General features: G+C 29.4%; 1 protein-coding gene across 1 annotated transcript in view; it reads right to left on the minus strand.

Moving 5' to 3' along the window:
* Positions 1–20,951, minus strand: part of LOC107446521 (protein Wnt-11b-2) — a 68,034-nt gene extending 47,083 nt beyond the window's left edge. The window contains exon 1 of the mRNA XM_016061200.4: positions 20,829–20,951. Within this exon, the coding sequence (XP_015916686.1) occupies positions 20,829–20,896 (68 nt within the window). The 5' untranslated portion in view covers positions 20,897–20,951. The remainder of the gene's footprint in view (positions 1–20,828) is intronic.
* Between the last annotated feature and the right edge of the window lie 337 nt (positions 20,952–21,288).

The following is a 21,288-nucleotide window of genomic DNA, read 5'->3' on the forward strand; positions in this document are numbered from 1 at the left end:
CAAACTAAAAAAATATTTATAGAAAAACAATACTTTTATGACTTTTATTATTTTTATGCTAGTGAGAACCAAAACAATATGGAAATGAATGAGGGAAAACTGGATCCTACCACGTGATTTCCCGGCCAATAAAAATGTAGCGTTAAGCGTTTAACGCAACTTTGTTGGAAGTCGCATAAGAAGTATAACTTCAAAAATGAATTGAGTTTCTACCACTTCTTACAATTTTAGGCACACGCGACATCCTTTTGTCTATCTCTCGCAAATGGCCACTACGTTAGTTAGAAAATAGGGACCAAATGCTCCCATGAGGAAAATCTTCATGAAAATAAAAGCGTCCGAGATTTATTATTACTTTTTTTATTTGAATACGTATTCTTTCAATGCATTGCTTGGGCTCATGAAAATATACAAAAAAAAGAGGGGGAAAGGATTTATTAGGTTATTGACGTGAAAACATGTTTAAAAAAAAATGTGATCGCTGCATTGGCAAAATGTTTGTTGTCTAATAGTTTGTATTTTTTTTTTTTAATCCTCTTTATTTGTGATATTCATCTGAATTAGTATTGAAAACGATCCAGTTTGTACTATAGGTTAGAATTTCTGATTCTTAATTAAAACAGTAAAAACAAAAATATCGTTCAAATAATGAAATTCTCTTTCTTTCGCAACTCAAGGAATATTTATGGGATCTCGCTGGTCCCATATTTCAAAAATCAACTCACCAACTTAATGCATAACAAAATTGAAAGTGAAAGAAAAATTCTAAAAAAATTTTCAAACAGCAGTGGTCGCCATAGCAACGCATGTAATGACGACGACGCATGCGCACTGTTTACTATTACTCTTGAACACAGTTGAAAAGTGCGATGACGTCCAAACAAGGTGCGCACGACATTCAAACCCAAAATAACACCCATTTTGAAGTATTTACCTTCATGCTTACATCTTTTACCGTTGCACTAGAAATCCGATAATCTAAATTGGCAACACTATAGTTATGTATAATAATTTATATTGTTAGGTTAATAATTTAAGTTGCGTTAACTAATTAGTTATACATTAAGTATTTTTTTTTTATTCATTTTGTCAGGTTACTTTAGAAAAAAAGAAAAGTGAAATAAATAGTTATAAGTTTATTTTGATTCCTTTTGTTAGGTAGTTTTAAATGAGTATGAGTTTTCGATTTTATCTCACGACAGAGATAATTTTAATACTTGTTGCTGAAATGTCCCGAACTCATAGTTACGGTGGTTTGTGTGAGTCAATGAATGGCGAACAGATTTTAAATTATTAATGAAATTCAATACATAGGTAACTCTGACAATATTATTGGCATCTCTTGAAAAGAAATAAATCTGAGTTCTTACGCGTGGGGAAATCTGTTGTTTAAATAGCTAAGTAATAATAGCTTGTTTAAATTAGTAGCTTTTGTTTGTATGGGAGAAAGTCACTAAAATGGCAACTTTTGAAAATTAAAATTTTGTTTTAACTATTTAAAACATTGCGAAATATTCTTTACTATAATATAGTATAGCATCAAAGCTACTTCCAGTTTGACGTGCCCCAATTTGTATCTTTTTTCTTTTATTTTATGAAAGAGCTTCGAAGGGATGAAACTCTTAAGAATGTTTTAAATAAATGCTATTCTGCCGTGCAGTTGAAGAAACCAACTTAAGTGCTTCACGATAAATTTTAAGAAAAAAAGGCTTGACAACTATTTCCCCCCCCTTTCTTATACTATCAACTCTTAATTCTTAGAATTTTAGAAAACTTATGGGAAAAAAAATCGATTTTTAATGTATAGTAATTATATTTTAAAAATGCCCAATTCCCTTTGAATTTCTTGTTACTTAAGTTTTTTCTTTCTTTTGTATAGCAGTATTTTAAATCACCGTTTTTACATTTGTTCCCTTGCTTAGGAAAAATGGTTACTAACTAAATTTTTCTCACGAGCAAATATCTAAATCCTTGCTTATGTCAAACCGTAATAAAATTAATTCAACTCTTTAGAAAGAAATATGTTGCTGAGACAAAATCTTCGAAACTGATTGCACTAATAAAATAAATCTTTTCAAGTCCAAAATTTATTATTTCCTGAGCTATTTTCCTACGCTATCGCATGTAATTACACTATTATTTCTTTATTAATTGCTTGATGCGCAATATAATCTTATTTTGATTCTGAAATTAATTCCGATTGTTTCGCGAACTAAAAATAAAATTTTTCTTACGAAAAAAGTCGCTTATTTGTAGTAAAAATCGAAATAGTAGATCGTAAAAATTGAAATAAATGTGTGGGTAGAATGGAGAAGAGCGACACCTATAAATTCGTTTATGTTCAAGGGTTCTCCGTTTAACTGTACCGTTTCTTGTTTTTATGGCTATTGATATTATAACAGCTGGGAACAACATAAAACAAGAATTGTTGAATTATCACCTAAGTTTAATATAAAATTTTATTTCAAAGTATTTTCTACCACAAACAATCTGCTTATAATTATTCATTATAATAATTCTTCTATTTAGGACTCTTTTTACTTTGATGTCTTAAATGAATACATTTGGCTCTTCTGTTAAAGTTCCTTTGAGCTTGTTATGAATTAGTAAAATTGATTTTCTTGCTTCTTGACGTTTTGGGAGATTAATTCCTCGAATTAGGACTCTTTTTCGTTGATGTTTTGAATTAGTTAAATAAGCTCTCCAAACGGGATTCCTGTTTTTTCGTGATGGTAATTTAATTCTCCATATTAAGAAAATAGTTCTCAAATTGTTGTTCCTGTTTTTTGATGTTACAAATTAATAAACTTTTTCTTCCAGTTGGAACTCCTGTGAATTAGTTTTTTAAACAGAGGAAATTAAATCTTCGACTAAATTTTTGTTCTTTGAAATTTTGAAGAACTAATCTTTAGGCTGCTTCTGTGGTTATTAGTGGTATCTGTTAGCAATTAATGTTTTTAACACAATTAGAAACTAGAATAAATAATACAACATTTTTAGCTAGCCTGTAATAGTAATCTGCTTTGCTTTTGTTTTTATTAAAATACGTACTGCTTTGTTTTTTCTTAATAGCAAATACAATCGTACAGCTTCTGCTGTATGGAAAAAGGAAAGTAAGCACAGTATTTCGTTTTCCTTTTCCTCCTCTTAAAACAGATACAGTAGCCTATTTTATCAGAAAAAGTGGAATTCTTATTTTTTCCTCATTTTAAAAAGTAAGGGGCACAGTTACTTTTGCAATGTTTTTTCGAATAAAATTACACCGAATTAAATTTTTATTATTATTTTAATTATCCTTTAATTATTTTGTAGTTAAAAACCAATGTTTCAGCATATATTCTACGTAATAGTGGTTCATCGTTCTAATTACCAAGCACGAAAAACAGGGCCAACTGTACCTTTACCTTCACTTTTTCTTTTCAATGAATTTTTTTGAAAAATAATTTTGTAAATTTATGCATAATTAAAAAAATTGGCTTGCATAATGATGCTGCATATGTTTGCTACGATGTTGGCTCACTCATTGACAACTGCACCTAATCTTTATTGGTGCAATAATATGTAATGACTCGCAATTCTGGAAAGACAAAAATTACTACAGCTATTTATTTACATTAAAAAAAAATGCTGAACCAAAAATACAGTTAAAAGTATGAAGTAAAACAAGCGTAAAAAACTAATTATTAAAGAATAAATCCCGTATGAAACAACAATAACAGCACATTCTTCATGTTAGACGATACAAAAAAATAGAGAAGAAAAAAAATCAATCAAGATTCTATGTGAATGCTGAAGTTAGTGTCAGATTGTAACCACCACCAGTGACTACTTCAACACCAACCGAGCTAGCCGACAGGGTGGGCTGATAAAAAAAAAGTCCCCCTCTTTTCCAATTCAATTCCCCCCCCCTACTTTAAGCAAAACAGTATATACGGGTGTCAGTACTGCTCCGCCTTTGTCTCTCTGCAATTACGGTTTTAAAAACCACGGAGGAAATTTCCCTTCCCCCCCCCTTCATTTGACCCGAACCGGGTAGTTATTTTCCTATCTTATTCTATTAACGAAAGATAAAAAGATAAAGAAAAGTTTGAGGATTGCTTAGCATGATTTTTCTCGTATTCATTTTCTTAGTTTAAAGTTTTTCTTCCTTCTTCTTCTTAGATCTTATTGTTTTTCCACCCCCTTCCCATGCATCACAGTATTTTCCTCCCTCTTTCCTTCATGTCGAAGGTGTGGATAAAAAGAGGGGGTGGGAGAATGGAATACCCCAATTCATATCATAATTCCTGGTTTCTCGCCCATTTGTGCCTAAACGTTCCTTTAAAGGGACGGTTCCTTTCCTCAAAGAAGAAAAATGTGGCAGCACAAGTTCACTTGAAGCAATAGTTCGGTCTACCATTATGTATTAATTATATAAAGTGAAACCTTTTACATTGACCCCCTTTGTGCCGTAAGATTCCCTTGGTGCCCAGTTGAAGAAACAGGATCAGGATTACCATCATTATCCCTAACCAAATTTATCTTAAAAAAAGAAGGGAAAAACCTTTGTAACCTGACCACCCGTCTTATGTTCATCCCTGAAACAGACAAAAAAATTTTTTTGAATGTTATTCTAATTAGGTGACACATTATAAGTTGACGACTGCTTTCTCATGTTGTCGCCAATACGGATATTAGTCCTTCTGACCGATAAGTGCCGAATATTAATACCACGATGCAACAACATATTGCGATATTTTTTCACTATAACAAATTTTGATTATTTTTAAATTGACTAATATATTCGTTGCCTGAATAAATCTATCAACACCCACATAATATCGTATTCAAGATTTATTGTTATGTACAATATTCACTTTTTATATATATATATGTATCGATAGTTATTTAGATCGATAGAGTTTATTTGAGCCTGGATTCAATCTGAGCCTTTGATTTATAGAATTTTTTGAACACAAGCCTATCTGGTAGATCGATAGTTTTTTTAAACTCATTCAAAAAAATTTTTCGATAGTTAATTATTAAACATAATACCATCTGAGCCTTAGTTTGCTAGGGTTTTTTGAACTCAATTGTTATTTTAATTATTATTATTTAATATTTATTAAAATATTTTTATGTGTGTCTAAGCTCACCTGAGCCCTAGATCAATGTCTTTTTTTTCACCCCGGCCCACCCAAACCTTCCATTGATAGGATTTATTTGAGCCCAGTCCCGTCTGAGTCCCATATGGTCGTGATGTTTTTAGCCTCAACCTAGTTTGAGTACTAAAGATTTTTTTGAGCCCAAGTCCTGAAACGACAGGATATATATATATTTTTTAATTCAATTGCACTAATCTTTTTTACGTCTTATTTTTACTAATACAGGGTGTGGAGAAAAAGATTTCGGTTTTTACATTATAGAATAGAAGTTAACTAATTTCTTTTTAATTTGTGCATTCATTTCTTTTTGTCTTCAATTATAAAATATATTGTAATATATCTCTTAGTTTATGTGTTGTTTTGTTGTTTGTGTGCTCGTTTTAGACGAAACCATTCCCTGATATATTCTCTAAGCAAAAATTTCGTCAAAGTACTGAAATGACAAGTTTATTTTTTATTTTATTTTATAACCGCCGTTGAACAGCTGGAGGAAACTCGTTGAAATTAAATAAATATTTTGTCACTTAATTTTTTTTTTCTAAAACATTAAAAAAAAAAAAAAAAAAAAAAANAAAAAAAAAAAAAAAAAAAAAAAAAAAAAAAAAAAAAAAAAAAAAAAAAAAAAAAAAAAACGTAATGCTTAATGTATCTAAAATTCCTGATAATCATTGTATCGCGGACGCCTTATAGATGAATCAATATCGCCCTCAACAATATAAGAAGGGCAGATAGAACGGAGTGACACCTATGCCCAAAGCGGGATTCGAATCTGGGATTTTGCGGGCACGATACTAACTCCTTGTTCCCCATACAGGCAGCCAGCTCATTTCGTTACCTTATTTTTGATTGTTCTAGTCTTCTAATTTCATCATTCTAGTTAACAATAATTTACATTACACTCCGATGTGGTTCCGAGTTGAGGAAAGAATTTCATCATACATTTTAGAATTTGCGTTTTGTTACAAATCACGTGATTTTGTGACGAAATGATTCTCAAAATTGGCGAAATACGCCTCAAGGATTGCTGAATCGTCATACAGTGAGAGTTTTATTTCTGAGGATGTAGAAAAAGATGTAAAGAAACAAATAGTTTTAGCTCAATACCAATAAGAAACATAATAAAATATAAATTTAAAAGAAATAGTTGCGCCAAAATATATTTGTAGTTTAAAGAATATATATATATNATATATATATATATATATAGATCTGAAAACTTATCAAATTAATTCCAAAAATTAAACGTATAAAATTGCTACCAGTCTCACGAAACATTTGTGAATACATACTTGTTAAATTTTTCCCGGCCGCCTTCTGATGACAATCAGTCTTATTATTAAATCGGCATTACCAAGCGTGCCTCGATTCGTTGGCCTTGGGCCCAATTTTTTTGTGAGTTGGATCCTACTGTAAACAACCATCTCCAGCCTAGTCCCACCAGAGCACCTAGCAGTACATTTATTGTTTTAAATACAGACATCGCCGTCAGTCAACATTACCTGCCAAAGAAATTACCACGCTCGGCGAATTCTTTTGATCTTTCCGAATTTTTACCTCAAAATCATAAAAAAGACTAAAAGCGACGTGTTTGATACAACCCACTTTGCCAATATTTTAAGTTCCCGCAGCTGTTACTTCAGTTTCATGTCCTCGAGGTAAAGTATTTAGTTGTGTTTGGGTTTGGCTATTTTTCAGGTGGTTTTTTGTGATGCTTCATTGTTTAAGAAAGTGGCGAAGAAATCGACGGATGTTGATTGTTGGCTGTAAAAGTTTCCTCTTTTATTGCCCGTATCCCCGAAGGTGTTGAGCGATTGTTTGTGAATATCTTTAAGGGCACGTGCGAGTATTGATTGTGTATATACATAGATTTTGAGAGATAATAGACTTCTTTAGGTTTGTTGAATAAAGCACACTGGTTCCCTTTTGAAGAACCGCGCAATTCCCGACGAAAATTGGTCAAGCCGTTTGAAATTTTGATGCATTGTAGTTCATCCAGTACTGACCAAAGCACTTTATGTTGACCACGAAATTCAAAAAGAGACAGTTAACGAGATATAACCATTTTAAATCCTACTTGTGAGCCGTGGCACACCTAGAAACTTTTTTCTGGGTGGGATTTTAAATTGATAATTCCATACAATTTCAATACATGATAATTTCAATAAAAAAAAAAGCTTTTATTCACGAACTACTTTTAAATAAAAAATTCTAATGAACACTTTTGAATAAAGGATGCCCGCGCACCCGTTCATCACAACGTTTAAAAACATCGTAACTAATTTTAGTATAGTTCAACTTGTAAAATTTAGTAAAATACAAACTGTTTTTCTTTTCAAACCAGAAAATATGAGAAATTATTAATCCTTTTCAGGAGTGAATTTTTATAAAACATAACAAGCACCTCTAAAACAATCTTAGAATCCACCGTGATCCTAAGAGCCAGACATAGAACTAGAAAAATTCGACCAAAGTTGGTGTTGGTTTTAAAACACTATAGACAGATTTGAAAATTATTCCCTTATGCAAAATGTATACTTAAATAGATCTTGAAAGAAGTACTTTTAATTCACAAAAATTCTTATACATGAAAACTTTTGAACTATTCATTTGATTCGAATAAAAATACGTAGGAAACAATGTCTCACTTTAGATAACAATATCAGTTGCGTAAATAAATACATATTTGTATTTTTTGTATATAGGACTAAACTATTAGTCCGATGATCTGCAGGGTCTCATCAAATTTAACGTGAAAAAATACATCGCAAACAATGCTTGTCTAGAAGAATTTTAATTCCCTCTCTTAAATTACCACCATTTCCATCAAAAAAAAGGGTGCAGAAGAGAATTGGAGAGTTTTCGGGTAACATTTATAATAGTATAACAAAGCTTTCTATCAAAGAAAATCTTAGTCATTGATTTTTCCGAAGAAAAAGTTTAGGACAATTAAAGATATATAGAGTTTGGATAGTTAAAAAATAATTTCTGCCTAAATATAAAATTGATTTTCATATCATTCCTACAGCAAAGAATCTTAACCAGAAAGTATAAAAAACGGCAGGTAATGTGATATTTGACTAAAATCTGAAATTTTCTAAGTCATAAAAAGTGAAGATAAATTTTTAACCTTTTACACTTCCAGAACTTTACGAGTTGTTTGAACTAATGTGAACACTAACTCATTTAAACTACATAGTACAATATATATATTTTTTTTATAATTTCCAAAATTCATGAAATAATGTCGTTTCTAATTATTAAGAAATAAAAAATTTTAAGCGTTAAGAGTGGTCACTTCCGTTGTCAGAGGTGACATTGAAGGTAAAAAATGCAAAATAGTGCAAAGGTTAATCGAAATATTACAAACTTTAATTTCACTACAATTTCGGGAAAATATAGTTGGTTAATTTAATGATGCAACATACATTTATTGCATTAGACTTGTGTGCTCAATTAAGGCTTACAAGAATTTGTCAAGTAGAAGGACAAATGGAGCAATACAGCACGAAGATACACCCAGGGTAACAGCGGAATTCAAACAGCAATTGTCTGGTGATATCGCTCCGTCATTTAGTTAGTCACTTATCCATGGGTGCCACTCTTCAGTCCCGGGGACTGAAATCAGTCTTGAGAAAAATCAATGGACTAATAAATTCTGTCAATTAAATTAAATTTTCATTTTTTTTTTCATTAGAAATTTAACAAATTTTTTGGTCGAAATAAAAATAATATTATATCTTAATGAAAACATGATTTGGTAATGATGTCAGGACTTTTGTTTATCTTCTTTTTATCAGCTTCGCTAAATCTTATTCTTAAAGTCTTGACAAATGGGACTGATTGAACTTCATCCACCTGTGTAATTAAATTTGTACTATTGCTGAATCTAAATTTGCTCGAGTTTGCTTCCTCCACCCTAACCTATTGTCATGCTGGCCAAAGTTAAATCAAGATTATTTTTTTTAAAAAAGAAAGAAATTATAGCGCTAGAGTAAAGAATAAGTAACAGTGAAGTGAAAAATAGAGATATGAATGGTTTCAGGTTGTTCAGTAATAGTTGTAAAAAAATATACATGGTTAGCTGTTATTTTCGTTATATTTGCTAAAAAAACATAAAATAAAGAAGAAAAAAAATTAGAAAAAATAATTAAATGATTGATTTAATATGTAGGCTAATATCAAGGAACGGTAAATTTTGGTGTCAGTGAGCTATAAACTTCTAAAAGTTTGGTAAACAACGCTAGACAGTATTATTTGGTCAAAAAAAAAGTTCAGTCTTGGAAATTTTCTTAGAGTAGCATCCCTTCTTATCACATCTAGATACATCTCTCCTATTTTGACAAATATTTGTTGGTAGATACAAATTCGTTAAGTTATTCAGATTCTTTTAAAGGTGCCTACCACTTTTCAATTTTTTTCCAGAATCTGACTGCTTTGTCGCAAACTGTCAATTAGAAGAGAATATTTTTTTTGCATTGTTAAAGAAAAAGTTAAAAACAAATCTTGCTGGTAATATCTGCTAAGGCAGAGTTTACTCGGCATAATGATAAATTGCACTTTATACAAAACCCAAAATAACTCGGTGTAATCAAGAAAGCAATTAAAATAAGTATTTATATTTATAAAAATATATCAACCTGTGGTGATCAGGGAGAGGTTTTATATATATTTTTTCTTTTATTAGAGCTGGGCTCTCCTTAAAAAAAATGAAAGCCATGAGTTTCACTAACAGTACCTAAAAAAAAAATTTTTTTTTCGCTTCTAAAAATGTTAATTATGCATGCATTTTTAGTTGCGAAAAAATACATTATTTATAAATGTTAATTATACATACAGAGTCGCAGTGAATCAGGAGATAGAGATTGAGGAGGCCCATGAGTTCACCCAGGTTCGAATCCCAGGTTCGAATGGCTGGTCGATGTTAATTCTTCGCCCGGATGGCACCAACCACTGCTCTATCGTAAAATATCCTCACTAATAGGCGAATCATGGGTTAGAGTCCCCTTGCCGTCGGGCTAACCATAGGAGGTTTTCGTGGTTTAGTTTCCATGCAGCGCAAATGCGGGTGTGTTCTATCAAGAAGTCTTCCATGAAGGCTATAGTATCTCCCAATGCCTGATACAGGAGTTCCCTTGTCTTCTGTTTTGGGTTCAAAATAACAAAGCTACGGAGGTGAACTTTGATAGTCGTAAACTCAGAGTTTAGTCTTCTGTTAAACGCCGGTTATGAAATAAAATAAAAATTATGCTTACAAATAAAAGAAATCGAAATAACCAATCCCCCCCCCCAAAAAATAATAATAAATAAACAAACTTACAAATGTAACTTAACAGAAATGTTAAATTTAGGAGTGTTATTGCAAAAAATACCGACAGGGATTTTCCACCTACAAGAAAGATTTCACATGAACTGCAGCAATCGAGACGCCATAACACATTAGTCACACCAATTCGTTATTCTTTTTCCCCCGACTGACCGCAATCCCAATTTGACCACAACTCCAATTAAATGATGGAACTGGGCAGCTAGGAAATAATAAATTCCAATAATTTTTCCCACATGACTCTTTGATACTGAATCAGAGTCATAGATGGCAACGTTACTTTTATAAAGTAACGGGTTAAAGCACAAGCATTTATAATTAAAGTAACGCGTTTAAGAAAAATGTATAAATAATGATTAAAAGGTTTGCACTTCATTCTCTGCAACTGATTCAGAACTACACAGATGAATTTTAAAATGTAGTGAATAGTTCAAGTACTTCAAAGAACTTCTTTTTACATGATTTCGATAATTTAATAAAAAGAAGTATTTCTTTGGTTTGCTTTGAAATTTTAAACCTAACTTTGAGACAATAATGTGACTCAATATTCTAATAAAAAGAACTTTTTTTTGTTTCTAGGGGAAAAAAAATAATTTGTCTATTTTTTTCAAAAACGATTGTTATTTAACAATAATCTTAATATTCGTTCTCTTCTTGAGCCTGATCATCGTATCTTGAATTGGAAATAATTAAATTCAAAATGAATGATAATATTCCTTTCATAAAATAGCTAAAAAATTGTATTCCTAGCTGTTAAATGGAGATATTTAGAAACAAAGAAAGCAATTTATGAATTCAGTCAAAAAATGTCCATAATATTAAGAAATAGTTCATGTAACTCAATTTTAATTGGTTTCATGACTGAAGGCACGAATTGGTAACCGTTGTGTTTACCATAAATTAAAGTAAACAATCCTTCTCTTATTATTGTCATGATTTACGATCATATGCCTGGGTGAGCACTAACTGTATCTTATTTTATTTCATCTCATTTCACGGATTGCTTCATCTATTGCTTAATCTATAGCAGATTTTATGATTGGGTCTATCGCCAGTAACTGTTAAACTTACGTTACAATATTGATGAAAGTGAAATTGAAATTCACGAAGTTTTTCATTGGTCTGAACATATTATTTTTTTTCTTCTTTCATTTCACTGTGTAATTCACCATTCATGTGTATTCATCATTTTCTTGTTTTTAAGAATTCTTCATTGGTTTTGTTTATGATTTAACCGGTTCTCTGCATCTACGACAGCTAATAACTGTTTAATTCATTTTGATTATAATGTTTTGACAAAAGTGTTATTAAAACTTACAAATTAGTTATAAAGTTTTTAAAATATTTACCAAAAAAAAGAAGAAAAAAAAGAAGAATTTTTCCTTAAGAAATTGCTTTTTATTTTTTTATTTGTAGAATTTTTTATTGGTCTTGTTACGACTTGATTGATCCTCAATATCTAAGAGAACTAATAATTGTTTAATTTACATAAAAAAAATTGACGAAAGTGTTACATTAAAGCTTGCGTGATATTTCTAATATTTTTCATTAATCTCCCCATGAAAAAAGAACTTTTATATAAAAAAATACATCATCTTTTGGAAATTTTAATTGGTTTGTCATGATGTAGTTCTTTGGTCTTGTTATGACTTGATTGATTCTCGATATCGAAGAGCACTAATAATTGTTTAATTTATATAAAAATACTGAAGGAAGTATTATGGAAACTTACATGATATTTCTTAAATTTTTCATTAATCTTCTCATGAAAAAAGAACTTTCATTTTAAAAAATACATAATCTTTTTTTATGGGTTTTGTTTTGATTCGGCCCATCCTCAATATCTAGGTGTACTGATAATTGCTTAATTTATATAACAATACAGAAGGAAGTATTATGCATAATAATTTTTATCTATCTCTACACGAAGAAGAATTCTTATTTAAAAAAAAAAAAACATTTACATCTTCGTTTAGAAATTTTTATGAGTTTGCCGGTTTTCTTACGTCCATTAAAAATTGTTTAAATTATGTTACGAATTGTTACGTTATTATGTATTAATAAGAGTGTTATTGACATTCACAATCTAGTTTTATTAGTTTTTCATTGATTTTCTCTCCCCCACAAATAATTTTTTCTTTGCAAGAGAACCTTTTTTGATTTTTAGAATTTTTTCATGCTCTTGTTTTGATTAATTACACTGAAGCTAAAATTTGTTAAAACTATCAGAATATGGATAAATTTACCGTATTTCCGGTTCTATGGGATTACGAAAAAGCTTGGGAATTTTTAACGAAGCTCTTTAGTAATGATTCTGTTAAAATTAACAATAAAATATAATTTTATAATGCGTTAAAAAATTTGGTAAATGAGGTAAAATTTGGTGAATGAAGTAAAATTTTGTAATGATCCTTAATAATAATAATTATCATGATACCTTAAGACATAGCCCAAAAGCTATACATTCGGTAAAATTTATTTTTAGCTTTTTATTTCTTAGTAAATATGTGGTAATAAGAGTTATAATTTTGAAAACTAGAATTTTCATTAAATCGTTACCATAAAAATTACCACATTTATGGTGTCAATACCCTATATTTTACTTTTTATTACCTGAATAATGTATTTTTTACCAGAAATGTCATTACCACTGAGAATGGTAATTTCAGCAGAATTTTTTTTCTTCATATAGTTTTCTGTATCTAAAGGTGCTAATGATCTTTAAATTTATGATAAATTACATTGAAATATTCTTGAAATTCACGAAGTAGTTTTAAAATTTTGATTAAATTGCACATGAAAACGATTTTTTATTTAAAAAAATATCATCATTTGATGCTCAGAAATTATTAAGTTTCATTATTATAACTTGGTCAGTTTTCTGTATTAAAAACACTTATTCTAACTTCAATTAATTATTTTTCATTTAGTGAGTTTTATTCCTTCTTTAAATTTTATGCTTAAACTACTATTTTTACGGTTCTCGATTTTTATTTTCTTGAATTAAAATTATTAACGCAAAATAATTATTCGAAGCTTTATAAATGAAAATCTATAAAGAAGTAAAACATTTTCCCATTTTTCTTTCTTTCTTTTTTTTTTAATGATTCCTCCTTGAATTTCGTATCCCTCGAAAACTGTACTAGATTTTTGTAAGGTTAGTTCGTAAGATTCTCTCCTTTGTAGTTCAATTTTACTATTTGTGACATAAAATTATTAATGCAAAATAATGATTCCTCATCATTTGATAACGGTAAACTTAGTAAGTCAAAAACACTAATTTTAATCTATATTTAATCATTTTCTATTTAGCGTGTTTCACTCCTACTTTGAATCCTACCATATTTTAATGAGTTTCTTTCTTCTCTTCTGTTGCTTAATTTTATTATGTTAGTCCCAAAAAATTACTACTACAAAAAAAGAATAATTGTTTGACTCTCTATAAACTAAAACTTATTAGCTTGTCAAGAGTAAAATATAATATACTTTTTTCTAATTTATTCATGTAAAGAAATTTTTTAATCATTCTCTAAACTGTACTTGGAGGAAAAAATCCTGACAAATTACAATACTAATTTCTGGTGAAAAAAATATTTAATTCTGATAATAAAAGCTGAAATATACGGTATATACACCCTTTATTTGGTGGCAATGGTGTGCTGGAAATTCTGATTTTAAAAAAATATAGTTCTTATCACCACATACGAGGGTTGTCCATAAAATAAGGCTCCCAAGGAGCTGCGGATGCTAGGAACGCTGTTAAGCGGGATTTGTTGAGACTGGCGTGTAACTTAGCTCCCTTTGCCCCAGTTCCCGCCCCGGCGAGGTATCTACAACGTTAATTCTTGTCTTGGTAGCCGTGAAAGATAAAGCTTCCATTTGTTTCTCACGCCAGGTGCGAATTACGCTCTGTGATTTGTTTTTGAGTATAAAAAATGTTCCTCCGGTGGACATTCATTCCCAACTCTGTGAGGAGTACGGGGAAGAGTGTATGAGTGTGCAAACTGTGCGCAAATAGTGCAGAGAATTCAAAGACGGACTTACGTCCATGACGAACAACATTCTGGCCGGCCATCGTTTTCGGACAAAGCGTTTGCGAAAGTGGAAGAAGCAATGCTGAAAGATCGAAGGGTGAAGGTTCGGGACCTCAGCGAGATGATCCCTGTTGTCAGTAAGTCCTGCATTCACAACATTCTGAGAGACCGCTTAGGATATGCCAAGGTTTGGGCAAGGTGGGTCCCGAAAATGCGGACGGATGACTATGACAACAAACGGCAACGTGTGGAAGCCGCCTGCGAATTTCTTCATGCCTACGAAACCGATGGCAAGGAATTTTTGGACTCTGTTGTCACTGGGGACGAGACCTGGGTCCACTACATGACACCGGAAACAAAAGAACAATCCCGTTAGTGGAAGCATCCATGCTCGCCAAAGCCGAAGAAGTTTAAGCAAATTCTGTCTGTTTTAAGCTATCTTCGCGGAGCGGCGGCAGAGTTCTACGACTCAGGCATAAAGAAGATGGTACATCGCATGTAAAAATGCATTGATCTAAACAGCGATTATGCCGAAAAAAAGAGGGAAGTCTAAGTTTTCCAAACATGTATTATTCAATGCCAATAAACACGTTTTTCATTGTGAAAATTCGTTGGGAACCTTACTTTATGGACAACCCTCGTATTTAGAAAAAAATCAAAAACTGCAAAATGAATTTAACCGAATAAATGGTTTTCATAATATCCTTTAAAGTATCATGATAAAATTATCAAATTTTACTGCATTTATCAAAATTTAACACCCATTATAAAATCACGTTTTGTTGTTAATTTTGCAAAAATCATTAAAAAAGCACTTCGGTAAAAATTACCAAGCTTTTCGGTGTTTCCATAGAACCAGAAACACGGTGAATTTTACCATATTTATATAGCATTACATAGATTTGACCATACTTTAATTCACAGTGCACCTTAGGATTCACATGAGATGTCTATTATTCAGTTCAACTTTACAATTCAAAATGGGTTCAATAATTGTTATCAAAGTGATTTATTTTATCCCATCTATTCATTCGTTATCATATTTTATAGACCGGAAGCACTTTAAAGTTTCAATTTGAAAATAGAAAAGTCATAAGAGAAAATTAGTATCTAATAAAAGAAAAATAAAGTTATTTCAGAATTATTTAATACTTTTTACCTCCTGATAATAAGTTAAATTGTTATACATCCAGTTTTTTCTGTTTTCAGGGGAGTTTACAACCATGTCTGATAGCCCTTATATAGCAAGACGAAAAAGAGCAAAAACTGGTACGAAAAACATTTCATTCTAGTATTTTTTTCAAGAAAAATAAAATTTCTGCATCTATATAAAACTTCTCCTTTTCCAAGATAACGTATAGATTGTTGAGTAGTTTAAAAAAAGAATAAGTAAACTCTTCCCGAAAACTAGCTATAACTGAAATGGTTTTACTACCAGCCTTTCTTCTTTTCCGTCTCGCTTTCACCCCTGTTTACAACCCTGAATACATATTGTTTAAGTTTATAAATTAAATAATGAGCACTATTTTGAAGCTCCAGATAATGATTTTAAAATCGTTAGTAATTATTTAAATTTATTATTGCATATAAGATTGCCTTTAATACACAATTTTATGCACAAAAAATATTGTGTTTTATGTAATACTTGATGCGCCTATTTTTGATTGACGAAAAATTCATAAGTAAATAAAAAAGTAAAGGAGAAATATAAAGTCTATATAAGAAATAAAGCTCATTGTAACATGAATAAACAATTGAAAAAAAATTGTTGAAATTGCATAAGCCAAAACGCTATTTAAAACTGAATTTCGTAAATGCTCTCAATGATTTCGCTCACTTTCGTTGGAGCACTATTAGAAATTTCTCGGAAAAAATGGTTGACTAACAATTTATTTAATTTGTATTTTTCCATATTTAAGCGAAACTGCCAAATAACTATAAATAAGTTGATATTCAAACTGCTAACTAAAAGAAAAACCGTTTATTATCTGCTTTCACCTAATACAGTTAAATAAGCAAAATTTTATCGCACCAACTAGGTCCAACCAATAAAGTACCATTCAGTTCCTTGCAATACCTTTTACATGTTACAGCTGAGAGGGTTAACCTGTCAATCTCATGACCGACAAAACAGGGGTACGAGTCCCAGAGTTGACACCACAATATTTACTCCATTCCCTTCAACACACGAAGAGTTTCTTTTCTAGCATCCTGCACTTCCCAATTCGTGAACCTAGACTATTAGAATACGATTCTCTCATTCACGTATAGAGAGCAGCACAATATAGCTGCTTAGCACAAAAAAGTCTAGTATTTTCCATCTTTTACGATAGGTGAAACAGCCAGATAAACTAATTAAACCAGGTTCCACGATTAGTTTAAAAAAACACAACTCAACTATAACCTAACTCCAATGCCCATTACCTAACAAAAAACGTAGCTGCAATGTCCAGGTAAATTTCGTTGAAACCATGTTACTCGTAAATGGTTAAAAAAAAACCGTATAGTTTTGTAAACATGTTTTTTTTTTTACCACAGTAGTATAGTAATTGTAACGGTAGTTATAGTAGTTGTAAAGGTAAAGAATGTTCTTTGTCGTAAACTTTATGCTTCATTGGATGGACAGACTGCTGCCGGTTATATTTTAGAAGAAAATTCAAACAGTGAAACGAAATGAAAAAACAAACAAACAAACTATGAATGTTTTTGTTTGAAGCTTGCAACTACTTCCTCGATTAGATTTTTTTATTGTCAATTTTCTAATGTTGAGTAATCTATTATTTTGATTATTTCATTTATTAGATGTAACTTAATTTAAATAAAATCTTCGACAAATTTTAGCGCACAAAAACAACAATAAAATTATGAGTTCTTAAAATTATTGATATGTTTTTCATGCTTAGTATACTGACAAATACATATGACTGAAACTTTGCAAAAATATCATCAATTCAGTTTTATTTTTTATATATTCTTTAATATCAAGTAAAATATTGCTTAATTAATTTTTAATTTGTAATTCATTAATGGAATTTTTAAATAATAATAATAATGCTAAAGGACGACAAATAAAAAACATTATTTTGAAAATTAAATGCTCACAAAAATGTTAAATATGTCATAGACTATTTTAAGTAATTTTTACATGATGCATTAATTTTTCGTACTTTTATTTTTAGTAATTTTTTTTCTTTTAATGGGGTACATTATTTCACAGATATCAGCAATATACAATAAAATAACGAAGATATATGAATAGTCCTCATACAGTTTTTATAACTTTCTCTTCAAAATGATATATGCTAGTTTTTGTTATTCAAAAATATGTTGTTTTTTTTCCGTCTCAGTTTAGAAATTATTTGTGTATCTATAACGTTGTATAAGGCAATTTCTTTTAAAAAACTAATTAGGAAAATTGCTTAACATTTTTCAATGGGTTCTTTTTTACGGTGAAAGAAATTTCGTTTAAACAATTTAAATAATGAGAGAAAAATTTATTTTTTCAACCACTATAGGTTTCTATAATTTTTTCCCCGATATTTTTTCGACTTTTTTTGTTATCAACTCTTTTATGACTAATTTGAATAGTTCTATCTTTGAAACATAATAATATAAAAAATAATATCAAAGGTTTAGAGTAGATTTTATGTGAGGTTTTCAAAGAAAATAATTCAAGTCGTAACAATAATTTATTAAAATTGTTGTTTGGGCTAATGAGTGAGTGCTTTACTTTTCTACTGTTTACTTTCAAATTTAATGAAATTTTTTTATATCATTTCCCGAATTTTCTTTAAATATTATCTTCATGAAACTTGGCTAATTTGGCATCTAGCAAATGCAGTTATATATTAAAAGGAAAAAAATAGAAAAGAAAAGGAAAAAAGGAAGCAACGTAAAGTTTTAACACAGCATTTCATGGATATTTCTCTCGATAAAAATAGTGTTTAAATTGTAACAAAATAATCAACGATTAAAATACATAATTCTTTTTTTCATATTTTCACTCTCTTCTCCCCCTCTAATTGTGCGACTTTTTTTTTTTAATATCATACATGTTGTCACATGTGACTAATCTGACTAGTAACGTTTAAGAAAGAAAATACAAAAATAATTAAATTACGTGAAATGCTTAAAACAAATTTTCAAGTGAACTTTTCGAAGAAAAAATAGTTTTATATCTTAACAATAATTTATTAAAATTACTATTTTCTTTCAACTTTCACTACATTTTTTTTATTATCTCATATCATACATTTTTTGACTAGTAATTGGACAAGTTATAGCGTTATAACTAACAAACGTTGTTATATCTAAAAATAAAAAAAAAGAAACGAAAAAAAAGATCTTAAAAAATTTTTAAGCGCCATTTTATACATATCTACTTTTTTTGATAAAAAACTACATTTAAATTATAAAAAAAATGATCGATAATTATATCGCAATTATGCTTTCCGAGTTCTGACCACCTTTAATTTTGAGACTTTGTTATATTTTCTTCACATCTTATGTCTAACGAATATAATTATAACTAAAAAATGAATATATAAATCAAAACAAAACATTTTAGAACATTTTTTTTATGGGTGCATTTCGTAGTAAGAAATTATGTTTCAATCGTAAACTAAGCACAACCGTTATTTTCTTCTCATTTTTTGTCTTTCCCCTCTTAATTTCACGACTTCTCTTCGTTAAGTAACGAATTTTCGTTACGTCTAAGAACACAATTAAAACACAAATAAATAAAGTAAAATATTTTAGAGCAGCTTTTTTGGCGTTTCTCATAGTAAGAAATTATGTTTACGTTGTTTATGTAATTAAAATTCGATTACTTCCTCCCTGTTTTTTCCCCCCATAGTTTTGCGACTTTTCTTTGATATCATGCTGTAACGATTTCGACAGTTTTATGAAACAAACATGAAAATACCCTAAAATAAGCAACGCAAATGCAGTGTTTTAGAACAATTTTTATGAGTACTTTTAAAAGTAAAATCTTGTTTAAATCATAGTCAATATTAAACATTATGATTATTCCCCCTATTTTTACCATTACTTTTTTCTCAATTATACTTATACCTAATCTTATATTTACTTATATCTATCACCCATAGTTCTATCGAAATAATAAATAAATAAGTAAAAACAAGTAATTAAATTGGGTGAAAAACTAGAACAGTATTTTGTGGATACTTTTTTCCTTAAAAAATTATGTTTAAATATTCACAAAAATTAGAACCAAATCATTTTTCTCTTTTCATTTTTTACCTTTTTTTTCTTCGTATTTTTGCGACATTTTTGCAATTAATAAAAAAAATTTGATAAGTTATATCTAATAAGCATAATTACATAAAAATAAATGTATAACCTAAAAAAGTTTGTAGTTCTAAAAGCAAAAAATTATGTTTAAGTATTATTAATTAAAATACAATTATTTTCTCTCAGTTTTTAACAATTTTTAATTGTAATTTTTGGGCTTTCCTTTTGATATGATACATATTTATGATACTATGTGGTTAGTTTCTAAAAAACCTAATACAGCTTTTTTTAAAACCTAATACAGCTTTTTTAAAACCTAATACAGCTTTTTTTTTCTTCTTATTTCAGATACTTTTTACTGTAAAGCTCTGATTATTAAAATATGATCTCCAATATATTTTTTAATTTTTTCTTTATAAATTTGTGACTTATCTTTAATATCATACAAATAGTAAAGAAGACTAGTCTACAAATATAACATGCATAATTACATGTAAATTAATTATTCTAGTAAATATAATTGTATCTTAAAGACAAATATAAACAAAAATTAGGACGGCTTTTTATGTACTATTCTCAAAGAAAATTATGTTTAAATTGAAGAACAATTAAAATGAGAACATCATCTCCCTATTACTATAATTTTTAGTCATACTTCTGCTGCTTTTCATTGATTTTTTTACATATTATGACGAGTCTGAAAAATATGAATAATTCACATCATTGTATCTAAAAATAAAAAATTAATGAACTTAAAACAGCTTTTCTAAAGTACTCATGTTAAAAGTATGTTTAAAACGAAATAACAATTAAAATCAGATAAATTATTATATTTTTATGTTTTTCATAAAAATATTTTTGCGACTTTTCTCTGATACTATTCATTATATAATGAGCATAAATTATCTTTTACAAACATTTACTTTTAAGTTACTTTTGCGGCCTTTCAGTTCCCATTTCTTTGTTCTCAATTTTTTCTTATATGATGTAATGGAATATAAGATATGTAAAATCTTAAGAGTTTATATTATTTTTAAATTAAATTATTTAGAATGTTTTAAAATAAATACTCACATCCAGTGGACAGCAGTTGTTGGGGTTAGGACTACTATTGCTATGATGAATATTCTAAAACACAACATATTTCAGATGATCGGACACTCGATTCAACATCACGATAGCGACTATCGGCCCTCTTAGTAACACCCATTTTTTACACCCCACCACCTACCATATTTGGCGATACATGACTAGATTACAGTTTTGGCGCACTGACCACAGCTGGACAAAACGTTTTGAATCTATGTTTTTTTAAAAAATGTCATTAAGGTTATGGAAATAAATCGATAAATATATTTGCTTCTTGTTCCATATTAGTTTTATTTTTTATTTATTTATTCATTTATTTTCAGTTAAGACATTAAAAATTTGTAGAACCTTTTTAGGTAAATGAATCAGATTGTAATACATTAATGAATATATTTGACTATTGTTTGATCGGTTTTATTTTACTGTAGTGGAAAATTAAAAATTT

Source organism: Parasteatoda tepidariorum, chromosome 5 (assembly GCF_043381705.1).
Source record: "Parasteatoda tepidariorum isolate YZ-2023 chromosome 5, CAS_Ptep_4.0, whole genome shotgun sequence".
NCBI classification, from domain to species: Eukaryota; Metazoa; Arthropoda; class Arachnida; order Araneae; family Theridiidae; genus Parasteatoda; species Parasteatoda tepidariorum.